Genomic DNA, 12006 nt, shown 5'->3' with positions numbered 1-12006 from the left:
CCATATGGATACTGAAGGACTGACAGGGCTCCGTTGCTGTACTCTTCATGGGAAAACTTGTCATTATTCAGACACTTGTCAAATTCATCAGAGCCGACCAGGGCAGGTGTCCGGGATGGGGAATCTGTGTCAAGGATGAGATGAAAAAGATCCTGATCTCCACATATTGAGATGGATAAAGACAGAAATCACTTCAAATATTTATTGGAGCCTGGTTTTACTTTGTGTATACAGCTACAATGACGAGTCTTCACAAAATTAGTTCCTCTGGTGATTAAACATAGCACCTAACGACTAAGGTGGCGTTGACTTACGGATTAGAGGCTTCCATTTGACAGTAGGCAGTGTTATTATATCTTTCTCCGATGCAATAGCTTTGGAGGGGAACTTTTCAGAAATCCTCACTGAGGACTGGAGGTAGAGCTGTCCCTGGAACATCCCTGATAAACAAAGGGCAAAGCAGTTACACACAAACTCGATACATAACTAAAGGTTTGTACTGAAAATGATCACAGCAGGGCGACATACACGCAACATTATGCATCTAGACATGAGGAATACCACACTTCCTGTGTAAACATGAACTTACCTAAGTACACGCTGGACTCGGCAGCTCCTGCTGCCTTCTCCGTATCGTCGTCATCATCGTCCTCGTCGGTTTCCGACTGGTTGCTGTAGGCTGTGTCGTCAAACAGGCTGATTGGTGTGACTTTACCCCCACCCACAAGCCAGGCCGAGGCGATGGGTGTGCAGAACTTAACAACACAGGAGACACAGAATTAGCTGATATACTTCACTGATCTACAGACCGAGGCTCACAAGGCACTGAACTAAACTGGTGATGGAGTAAATGAACCACAGAAAACATTCTCAGAGTAAACACCACTACATTAAAATGGTGTTTTGGTAGTTTAGAACATCTCACCTGACGCTCCCAGACCAGCTGCCCATCAGGCTTGGTGCTGAAAGCCATGACCTTCCAATCAGGAACTGACACCTTGATAACAAGGTCCAGGTTGTGGTTCTGGCTTTGCGGTTTCTCTGTCTGCTCTCTGTCTTTTGGTTCATCTGTGATGACCCGCTGACTCTCCCTCCAGGTGTCACCATTCGCCATTTCTCCCTCCAGGAAATTTATTCCGGATTGTGCTTCTGGAACCAGCTTCAACTCAAAGTTTCCAACACTGAAGTTCCACCTTTTATCAAGAGAGAGAATTGAAGAACTGTAATTTAGTAACTATCACAACTGGGAATTGGAATAAATAATGATAACAGTTGATTATGATTTTGAGGATGCAGATCAAATATATTGAATTAAAATGATCAGTCTGGTCAGTATGGTAAAGCAGCAGGTAAAAAGAGATGTGACGTTAATCACTAGTGACTGAACAGTTAACTGACTATTTAAAACAGACAGAAAGCCAATCGGGTGACTGACCCTTTCTGAAATACCACACAAGATAGCATATCTGCTTCACTCAGGACTCAGGTTGACTGACTAGCAATGGCAGATGGATTGATTGATTGAATAAAACTCACTTCTCCATCCCTGATCGGGGCATGATGGCTCGCACAGTCTTCTGAGTCCTCTGCAGCAGGAGCACATCCTCAGTTTCCATCTCATCTTCTCCCCAGCGACTGCAGCCCACTGCAGAGCAGATGTACCGAATCTGAGGCAAACAGCAGGGGAGAAATTACAAAGAGGGTTATTCTACCGTGGTCGTGTAGTTGATGTAGGTTGATGTCTGGTTAAATTCTCTCAAAAACACTTGGTATGATTGATTTGATTCAATCTCCAGGGGAAACAGAAAATATAATTTCATTAATTAAATGTATTAACATATGATTCCACTGACCTTCCCACTGTACGCCCCCAGGCCATATGTAGTAAGGGATTTGCCCCCAACCAGGACTGTGTCATCTCCGATGCGGTAGGAGGACTCCAGAAGGGACTCCACACTGAAAGGCACTGCTTCCATGCTCTCTCTGTCACGGTTCCACTGAAACAAGGCACCGTCCAGTGAAGGGATGACCATCTTATTGCCAAATACCTACAGGGGAAAAAAAATCTGGTTGGTTTTGTTATATCAAACACACAAGTTGATGCAAATTAAGTTGGAAAGACACATAGTCCAACTCAAAAAGAGAAAAAGGTTAAAATTTTCTTACTAAAAACAAAGTGCAACAGCCAAAGTGTTTTAAAGATCAGCTTCTGTTGTCCTTATTATTTTACTACCTGTCCATGCAGGGGACAAACCACAGCTGTTGCCCCCTTAGCGATTTGCAGCTGTCTGAGGAACTTGTGGTTTATTAAGTCAAGTTAGAGTTAGAGTTACAGTGCAAGTTACAGTAGAGACGTATGAAGTTTGTTAATGAAAATATAGGTAACATCGCTAAGCTGCACATGGATTACCTATAATTTCTATGGGTAATGCGCAAATGGAAAACAGTAAAATGTAATATTATGAAATACAGTACATATTTACACAGCTGATCATAGGTAACACATTTTTGCTATTTTCATGTTCTATTAAATAAGTTTGAATTTCCAGCATCTTCCCTCCCAGACATGTAACACACAGGTACAGGACAGCTGCATTTCTAAGCACCAGTGTCAATATAATTGATTCTGAACTTTACTGCTTCAGTCTGATGCAAAAGCTTTTAACACACGTATCTTTTTCAGTTTGAAAAGTCCTTCTCAGCGCAGACAATCATTCAAACACAAAAACATTTGCCCACACAGACAAAACTGGCCGACACACATCCACCCACACGGCAGCAGCTTTAGCCCCCACACACTTGGACTCAATCCGCAGGCTTGGGACCATTACACAACTAAGAGCCAAAGTAATTAACCTGGATCTTTATAAAAGTGTGCGACCGCGGATAAGGTGTGTGTGTGTGTGTGTGTGTGTGTGTGTGTGAGGGCTATTAGGTGCTCTCTGTAGGGGGCAGTGAGAATGACATCACTGCCAAAACCTGAGCCCAATCCTGATTTAACCTCCGAGCATTAGCTCATCAGGAGGTGTCAGGACAATTGTTTACTTCAAGTTCTGTCATGATTATTCAAACACTGTCATCAGAAATCACTTTGTTTGAAGGTCCAAGTTGTGACTCATTCTTTTTAACAAACTGCTCAGTGACATAACAGCAGTTTTGGCTTCCATGTCTCGTGGATGGACACGTTCAGGAGGGATGAAGACATTATGTGTTTCCATGATCAAACCTATGACATGCCAATCATTTTTACTTAGAAATCCTCTGAAAAGGTCAGTGTGGTATCTTTGTGGTGGATTAACAAAAGCCAGGGGATGTGTGGCAAAATGATTTAGTAGAGCGCAGTGCCAGGAGCAGAGGTGATGTCATCTTTTCGGAGGGAGGAGGATGGCTTGGCGACAAGATGAGGATAAATTTAGCGAGTAGAAAGAAGAGGGCTTAATAGTCTGACCATCACATCACACCATAACGGTATGGCTGTGGGAGTCCAAAGAGGTTTACAAGAGAGAGGAACTTCTCAGAGCTGTGGATGAGTCACCCTGCTCCTGACGCCTTAATCCAGGTCTTAGATCCAGCCAACATAACTTAGCTCAGATCTCTTCTCTCAGCCGCTCTGCTTGTGCATCTTGTCCACGTCCATTCCAACTCAGAGCACTGACTGATCTATCATGCTGCCCTACAAAACACCAACAAGTAGTCAAACTGAACTACTTCAGATATACAAAACTGTGCATTATTTATATAGCAGTTATCCACATAGAATACTAGAAAATGTTTTCATGGCTACGCCAATGACGTTTAACTGAATGCTCAGTGATTTTTCTGCCTTTGCTGTGGTATGCATAAACAAACTGTCAACCATGAGGACAAATAGTTCACGCTTTGCAGCAGATTTAAGAAAAGCCAAGTGACACACTGCAGGCCGAGCTACTCAAAGTCTCTCTTAAACTCTGCGTCTCACCTTTATCTTTACCATCTCATCAGCTCTTGTAAAATCTGGCGTGAATGTCTCTTGAATTATTAACAATTTCTCAATTGTAACTAAGTTTCACAGGCCTTAAAAATAATTATAACTCAGCTCACGTAATTTCATTGATTCCGCAGAGATTGTTGTGACATAAAATTAATCACAGTGCCATAATTTGACAGCTCTTGAATCATAAAGCATTCTGTCTGTATGGTAGGCTCTAAAGTTTAGTAATTAAAAACAGTTCAGATAAGCTGAGAATGAAATGACTTCTTACAGCTGAAGGTCTTTAATGGCCTAATACGGCACTTGGTTTCAAAATATAAACTTAAATATATATTCAGCAGTGATGTCCGGCTTTAGACAAGCAAAAAAGTTTAGATTATCTGCACTGAAAGTGTACTGTTAGATCGACACTTATTTCCAGATGTACTTCAAATATGCAATAACAATTTTTATACTACATGTTAGCGCTGTATGAATAGAAATCTAATAAATCCAACCTCTAGTGTGGTTCAGATGAGGTAAAATTCTTACAGCCCACCTGGCAGTGTCCCATTTCATGCCTTTTGGCAACAGACATGCAGAACAGTGTCTAGTATGTATGTTATTCCTTTCGCCGTTATGTCTACTGACTACATTTACCGAGGTTTATGGAAATCCTGCTGGCTAACTCAGTAATAACTAAAAAAGCCTTTCACTAAAATGGAAATCTGTTGCTCTAACGTGGTTATTTGAAGCATTCAAGAAAAAATTGATTATAGGAGACCATCGAAGCAAATTAAAAGGTATCCTTTCATGAACAATGCATGAATATATGATAAACAAACCACCCCCACTCTGTGTTTTCTGTGTCCTTTGTTTCAAACGGTCTTTGTTGAAGGGGAATCTTATTTTGTTACATGTTGAAAACAAGAAGAGGAGGTTCTTGGATGTAGTGAAGGAGGACGTGAGGATAGTTGGTGTGGGTGAGGAGGATACAGAGGATAGGGTTAAATGGAGGCAGATGATTCGCTGTGGCGACCCCTGAAGGGAGCAGCCCAAAGGAAAAAAAGAAGAAGAAGAACAAGTTGAAAACAAGAAAAAATAAACTGTGTGAACTGTGAATGCTTTGAATGTTACAGGTCAATTCATTCTAAAGAGCTACAAACACAGTTTTACCCTTTTTTTGAACGTGTAGATCAGGGGTCTCCAACCCTGGTCCTCGAGCGCTACTGTCCTGCTTGTTTTCCAGGTATCCCCGCCCTACGCACTGCTGGTTACCTGGCTCAGGTGTGTTCAGCCAATCAGAAACTGGAAGGGCAGGGAGAGTTGGAAAACCTGCAGGACAGTAGCGCTCATGGACCAGGGTTGGAGACCCCTGGTGTAGATGCTATTTTGAGATACACATCTGTCGGGTACAAGAGGCCTCCAGTGCATGTGTTAATGCAGTATGAAATACATGCTGATAATCTATAAGTGTTGTTTTAACAATAATGTTATTATACATAATATTTCATCCAGTGTCCAAATGAGCTGAGGCACTTGATGATTATTTTATGTTTCCAATCATGTCACTGTATTCCACCCTTGGGAGATATGTAGGGGTGGGGGGTATGTTCTGGGGGGAGAGTTATGGTGCTGGTAGTTGTATGTGTGTGTGTGTGTTTGTGTGTGTTGCTGCCAACGCTCGAGCGATCCTGTCAAACAGCGTCAGCTCTCACCCGACGCTAATGTGCCACTGTTGGCCCACAAGACTATTACTCCACTTAAAAGCGGCAGACAGCGTGAGAGAGAGCGAGAGACAAAGAGACAGAGGGTAAGAGAGAGAGAGACAGTAAAGCTGCTGGGTTGAACAGAATAAAAACAAACACACACACACACACACACACACACACACACACACACACACACACAAAAACAATCAAAACTAAATAAGGGCAGCCGGAATAGGCATTGACTTTCTGCCAAAAATATCGCCCGTCTGGTCTTTTTCATTTCCTTTTCCACGCCAGAAGAATTATTGTTTGTCACATTAGTCTCAGTGAGGCGATCAATTGTTAGTCACTGTATAGCAATCGATCAAATTCTCTCATCGCTCATTCATTCACGCTGAATGCCAGCAGACGCATGCAAGTGTGTGTCTGCCGGAGTGCACGTGTGACTACTTTCTATTATGTGATGACATCATCTCTGGTCTGAGGCATTACCTCACCTCCCTAATCAGCCAACCTCCCCCTCTTCTTCATCCCTTTAACTCCACTGCCCCCCCTGAACATGAGTCACTCCACATTGGCACCCTCTCACACACACACACACACACACACACACACCCATCACGCCACTCTCCAAACACCCCAGAGCGACTCCTGGCTTTTTGAAGTGATGGCTCCCTTTTCTGCAGACAATGCTGTTTGTGGCTCTGCTGTCCCTTATTTCACACACACACACACACACACACACACATACATATACACACACACACATACTCAGCAGGATGCAGCAGATGACTGGCTGCTTCCTCCCCGGCGTGTTGAGGCCAGCCAATTGCATAGTGGCAGACACCCCCGGCCTCTAATCACCGAGCAGACTGGTGCTCAGGAACCCGGCAAGCACCAATGGAACTGTTGCTAAGCGCTCAGGAGGCGGTGGTGGTGATGCGGGGTGGAGTGGGGTTGATGACAGGAGCCAGTGGCAGCCCCCCCACCTCCACAAACAGAGACACCATACACAGGCATCCCAGGTTACTGAGGCCGGAGAGGCCAAGGATGGATTTAAAGTCACACAAAGCACATGAGCATAAGAAACACACACACACACACACACACACACACACACACACACACACACACACACACACACACACACACACACACACACACACACACACACACACACACACACACACACACACACACACACATGCCAGGAAACATAACAAGTGACGTCACAGCGAGTCACCGGGTTCAGAGCAGACAGGTATCGCTGGTTGTTCTGCTCTGTCAGCCAAATGGAAGCCAACAGGTGAAAACACACAGACTGAGGGAGTCCAACAAGCAGTCAGCCTCTATCACAACATGAGCGCGCTGGAGAATGACAGGGCGAAGTTACATGCTTAGGAATTTCAGAGAGACTGGAAAGCTGCTGTGAAAAATGGTGACACAGAAACTATATACTATACTATAGTCCTGTGTATACTTCTACTTTTACTTCTTTATATTTGCAGTTTTACTTGTTACATTATCTAGAGGCAAACTTTGTTCAGAAAAAAAATTGAAATGTGCTTTAGATATAAATTTAGACCTGTCTAAATACTCAATACTAAATACCCACTACAGTACCATGTACTACTGTAATGGGCAACTTTCACTTTTAATTGAGGCATTAAGGTTTTGATATATTTTACAGATGTGCGACTTCTTGCACTGTTTACACTCTGTTGTAAGGGAATGTATGTATATGCATATGTTCATTTAAGTTACTTTTTTGTCAAAGCTAAATTTCACAGAGAATGAAAAACAAATCTAGTAAAAAAAAAAAAAAAGATTTTTAAAAAAAAATATGTGAAAATTAATAAAATAAAATAAAAAACTAGCTTATTATGTTGTGTTTAAAATTATTTTGGAGTTTTGAGAATCAAGCACCAAAACTGCAGTTTCCATATAGTGATCTGTTGTAAGTCAGTATAGTGGCTGCAACTTTATATTCAAGGTCAAATTTACATTCTGACGCACCAGTGGAGTCAGTTTGAAGTTAAACTGCTCTCACTGTATAAGTTATAAGTGCTTCGAGGAACCTGTAGGGGTTCCTCAGCATCATAACCTCTGAGGACACAGGAAAAAAAAAGGGGGCTCATGAATTCTGATTTTCAAAATCTCAAACCCAGCAGTTCTCACCCGTGTGACACAGTGAAGAACACGTTTGAAGTTTTTTTTTTTTTTTTTTTTAAATCCAAAACAACATTATAGCAGCCAATTTCAGTGACTGGTTCCGTCTTTTAATTGAAGGTTTGCATGTGTTTACAGAAATAAACACATGGAGATCCATCAGGCTGAATGGCATAAACCTGAGAACCACTTTCTGCACCAAAACTGGAGGTTCTGAAACACCTGAATGAGATTCTTTATAACATTAAAATGTCAACGACCAGCGAAAAACTGCTTATTTTGTGCTTTCTCCTTATACACATTTTAATACTCTTTGCTTTTGAGTTGTCAATCAAAGTGTAAGTTGGCTTACAAACAAAAATACATCACTATCTATGAGCCTTTTTTTTTTTTAATGGAAAACCTTACCAATCACAGGCAATTTGCTTCCTCAACTCAACTGATTGTAGATTATGTTTTATAGCATTTTGTCAGGACAATAAAACAGAAATGTTTTATATGACAGAACGAGCGTTCATTACACTCCCTACCAGTACCAGAGGACTAATATTAAACTGATCTCTGCAGCCACACAGATCCTTGTTAGTATCAGAGGCTTTTTCCCTGAGGCGAAACTCACACAGAGCGAGTCCACATCAAAGTAAAACCATGAGCATGTTTCTAGTATGCATCTCAGAGAGCAGCACTCCGGTCTTGCTCTGGGCTACGCTTCACTTTCAGCATGTCAGTGTGGGCGGTTTAAGCTTCTGTATACATGTACAGACGTGGGCCTTGCTGTGCTTGCATGTGTAAACCACTACAGTCAACAAAGAGGCTAATCCTCAAGGCGAAACAGTTACTCTCAGATTTATGTGGGGGTGTACAGTATGTCTGGTCTGCATTGTGTGTGTGTGTACATGAACTGAACGTAAGCAGGAGCAACTCTTGGTTGACTGTTCAAAGTGTACAGAGTTTAATTGCTGGTCTTACCGTCTACAGAGAGAAAGCCTGGAGGGGCAGCGATTGCTCTGAGGCAAAGACAGAGACGAGACAGTAACCTGCCACTCACAGGTCTAAAGAACGAAAATTCACTTTTTCATCTGTCGGTTAATAATAATCAGGCTGTTTAAATGACAGTGGCTAGACCTTGTGTTTATCAGATTAGGCTAGTCTGACACTGTCAATAACAGTGAATGGTTAATTTGTGGACTAGCATCTTGTTTGAGTGGAGAGGAAGAGCAATAAATCTAGGTTTTAGTAACATAGACATCTCTCTCCCCTATGTCAGCCTTTCCAACATTTTCAGGTTTACCTTATTATTCCCCACTCACTGAATAAAAATGTAAACCGTCTGTGTCGAGTGTACCTCAGGTTTGCTGAGGCTGGAGGACACTAAGCACCCTGAGCCAACATCTAGGTCCCACTGCTTCCTGCCCTGGTTGTGAGGATCTAAAGCAGAGATCCGCCCATCCAGGGTGCTGATGATCACGAGAGACCTGCAGGGAGAACACAAACAAAAGGATTTGTAGACACAAATGTATTTACTGGCAAGAATACACTCTTTTCAGCCCTGGGCACCAACACTGGCTGTCTTGTACTTGTAAAGGCAGCAGAGTGTCTCAGCAAGCTGTTTTTTTTTTTCCCCACATAACAACAGAGCTGTTCTTCAATGTTTTCTCCTCAGCGGGGGCTTTAGTCGGGTGCCATCACAGGCGAGACAAAAGAGGGTGAAGAACTGTGGTGGTGCAGATGTTTTCTTCTCGAGTCCGCCCTGTTTAGCAGTCAGGGTGACCTTCAATTAGCAAACCGCACACCTGGGCCATGACAACCCCTCCTGCCAGTTTGGCAGCTGGCATGTCGATTGAAGAAGGGACCATATCGGTGACGTAATCCCATAATAAAGAAACTTAAAAGAAATACAGTATGATCACATCAAATATGCCTGAAATGCTGATGAAGGGATGTGGGCTGTAAGAGCAGGTCAGTGAATGCTGTGAAAAAATGGTTGGATGAACTAGATTAATAATCTGTACTCAACCACTTACAGCACGTCATGTTATTTTTCCATTTGATCATATTTTTTAGCCATGACATTCAGGCAAGGATGGTTTAAAGTATAAACACTGAAAATTACTTGTTTTTCCCATGTCTTCATTTACTATCAGAGAGTCTGTGGCACCTCAGCTATAGAAAGAACACACTGATGGTGGTCTGGAACAGATGGTGACAGAGGCTGTTAGGAATAAACGGGAGGATTTGACACTGTTACTTCCCGCAGACTCAAACCGTTTATTACAGTGATATCATTTGGCTCATTTACATACAAAACCTCAAATAAATGTTTTATTTGTCAACAAAAACTGTCTTTTATTCAGAGTCGATAAATTCATTCAGTGACATTTCTAGTTAGTCTTGGCGTTCTGGACTGTCCAACATTGGCAGAGTTTTAGTGGCCTGGCTACCCATGATGACAGCTCTGAAATACCACACCAACAACCAGCCACTTCAGACACTTGAATAATTTCTTTTTCACAGATCTTGGACGGTTTAAGAAAGTTCTACAACGCAGATGAACGCTCGCTGGATATAATCAAAGCTTTGGTCATTACCTCCATTCCTAAAAAAAAAATTGTTTGAACGATTCCAAGAGAAAGACACAAAAAAAAAAAAACTTTACCACTAAATACTGTATTTGCAAAATAAAGTGAACACACTTTGCACATATTTCATCAAGAAGCATTGCTGGCAAAGACACAGAGAGCAGCTAAAAATAAGATGAGGAGGGAAATAAGACAGAGTGTTTTCTCTGGGATGATAAACAGTACTAGCTAAGAATTTTGCACAGCACCAGTGCACCAGTGATCAATTTTTAAATTTTTGTATGTTCTTGTTTTGTTTCCCCCATTTTTTCCAATTCTGTAGCACTTTCAAAAAGTTAACTTCAAGTAAGGGTTACTCTCTGTATTTTCCAATTGAGTTTTATGCTCTTTAATGTGTCCACACTGCAAGATTTGTTAACAATCCTTCTCTCTTTCGTCTCGTAACTCCAGGCTAAAAACAAACTAACTGGCTCGAATGAATCGAGATGGCCCCACCCCTCAGCAAATACTTCAGGCTTCTGCTGCAGTGCTTGTCAGTCATGTCCTGAGCTTGGGCAGGGGCCACCTCCTGACTATTGATTTGTATCTGTCTAGAGGCGATACTGTCAACAGGGCTTTTAGCTTTATTTAACCAGCGATGGTCTGCTGAGCACACATGCTGTCTCTGGGCACCCACTGTTTCACATCCACACAGCTGGGGCCCAAGCAGCTTCCCTCTGTCAGCCACTGGGGCACGTGGGGCTTTAACTGCCTCCCTCGAGGGCAACTAGACAGCAGTTGCTGAGAGAAGACAGTGTTACACTTGTTCACCTTCCCTGCAAAAATGAGGAAACAAAAAAAAAAACATGAACTCACCATCATCTTTATTAATGTGTATGTGACACCTGTCAACTAAACAGAGTCTATTTAACTTGAGCATTAACCGCACTATCCATCATTTAAACTTAGCAGGTGAATTGCTATTGATCAGCTCCCTCATTGATTTCCTCATTGAACCCTCATCAGTCATGACAGGGAAAGAGTGTGTTGTCAAACATTGGTGCAACGAAGAACTGGGCTGTTTCTGAGAAGAGCAAATTAATTTTAGGAAGGTGTCTCTTATGTCTCACTGCAGTCACCCACACACTCACAGGGAGTTAAGCTGGATGTTCTGGGCCAGTTAGTTGTTCAGCTCAACCAGAGCTGGAAGTTTGCATAAAAATGCAAATAGGATCACTTAACAGTAATGAGCCATGTGTCTTTCAGCCCCATCAAAGCCAAGATTATCTCCACAAATCTGCTCTTAGCATTATCAGCCTCGCCACTAGCACTGAAGTGTGGAGTACTAAGAAAAACATTGTTTTTCCTCTCAGCCACCAATAAAAACAGAGCGCTAAAGCCCGCTCTCACCCTCTCGATTGGTTGCGAGACCCTGCCAAAAATATTAGGCTGATTGGTTGTTGCTAAGCAGTCAGCTCTCTGAGAGGGTGGAAGCTTTGGCGGCCTTCACACGGCGGGCCCCACCCCCTCCAAGTCATGCTGTGAATCTAGAAGTGAGGAAGAAGTCACTGAGCAGATCAAGTTCAACTTCACAGATGCAAAGAAAGTGTGAAAGAGA

The 12006-nt window shown here is 42.5% G+C and overlaps 1 protein-coding gene across 1 annotated transcript in view; it reads right to left on the bottom strand.

Annotated features, from left to right (window-relative positions):
* Window positions 1-12006, bottom strand: part of eif2ak3 (eukaryotic translation initiation factor 2-alpha kinase 3) — a 28712-nt gene that overhangs the window by 9514 nt on the left and 7192 nt on the right. Inside the window, exons 2-8 of the mRNA XM_026306402.2 lie at window positions 9176-9305; window positions 1854-2048; window positions 1537-1667; window positions 926-1193; window positions 590-755; window positions 315-440; window positions 2-124 (exon numbers count right to left, since the gene is read on the bottom strand). Of these exons, the coding sequence (XP_026162187.1) occupies window positions 2-124; window positions 315-440; window positions 590-755; window positions 926-1193; window positions 1537-1667; window positions 1854-2048; window positions 9176-9305 (1139 nt within the window). The remainder of the gene's footprint in view (window position 1; window positions 125-314; window positions 441-589; window positions 756-925; window positions 1194-1536; window positions 1668-1853; window positions 2049-9175; window positions 9306-12006) is intronic.

This window comes from Mastacembelus armatus, chromosome 22, assembly GCF_900324485.2.
Source record: "Mastacembelus armatus chromosome 22, fMasArm1.2, whole genome shotgun sequence".
NCBI lineage: Eukaryota > Metazoa > Chordata > Actinopteri > Synbranchiformes > Mastacembelidae > Mastacembelus > Mastacembelus armatus.
This window is presented reverse-complemented; position numbering and strand designations above follow the sequence as displayed.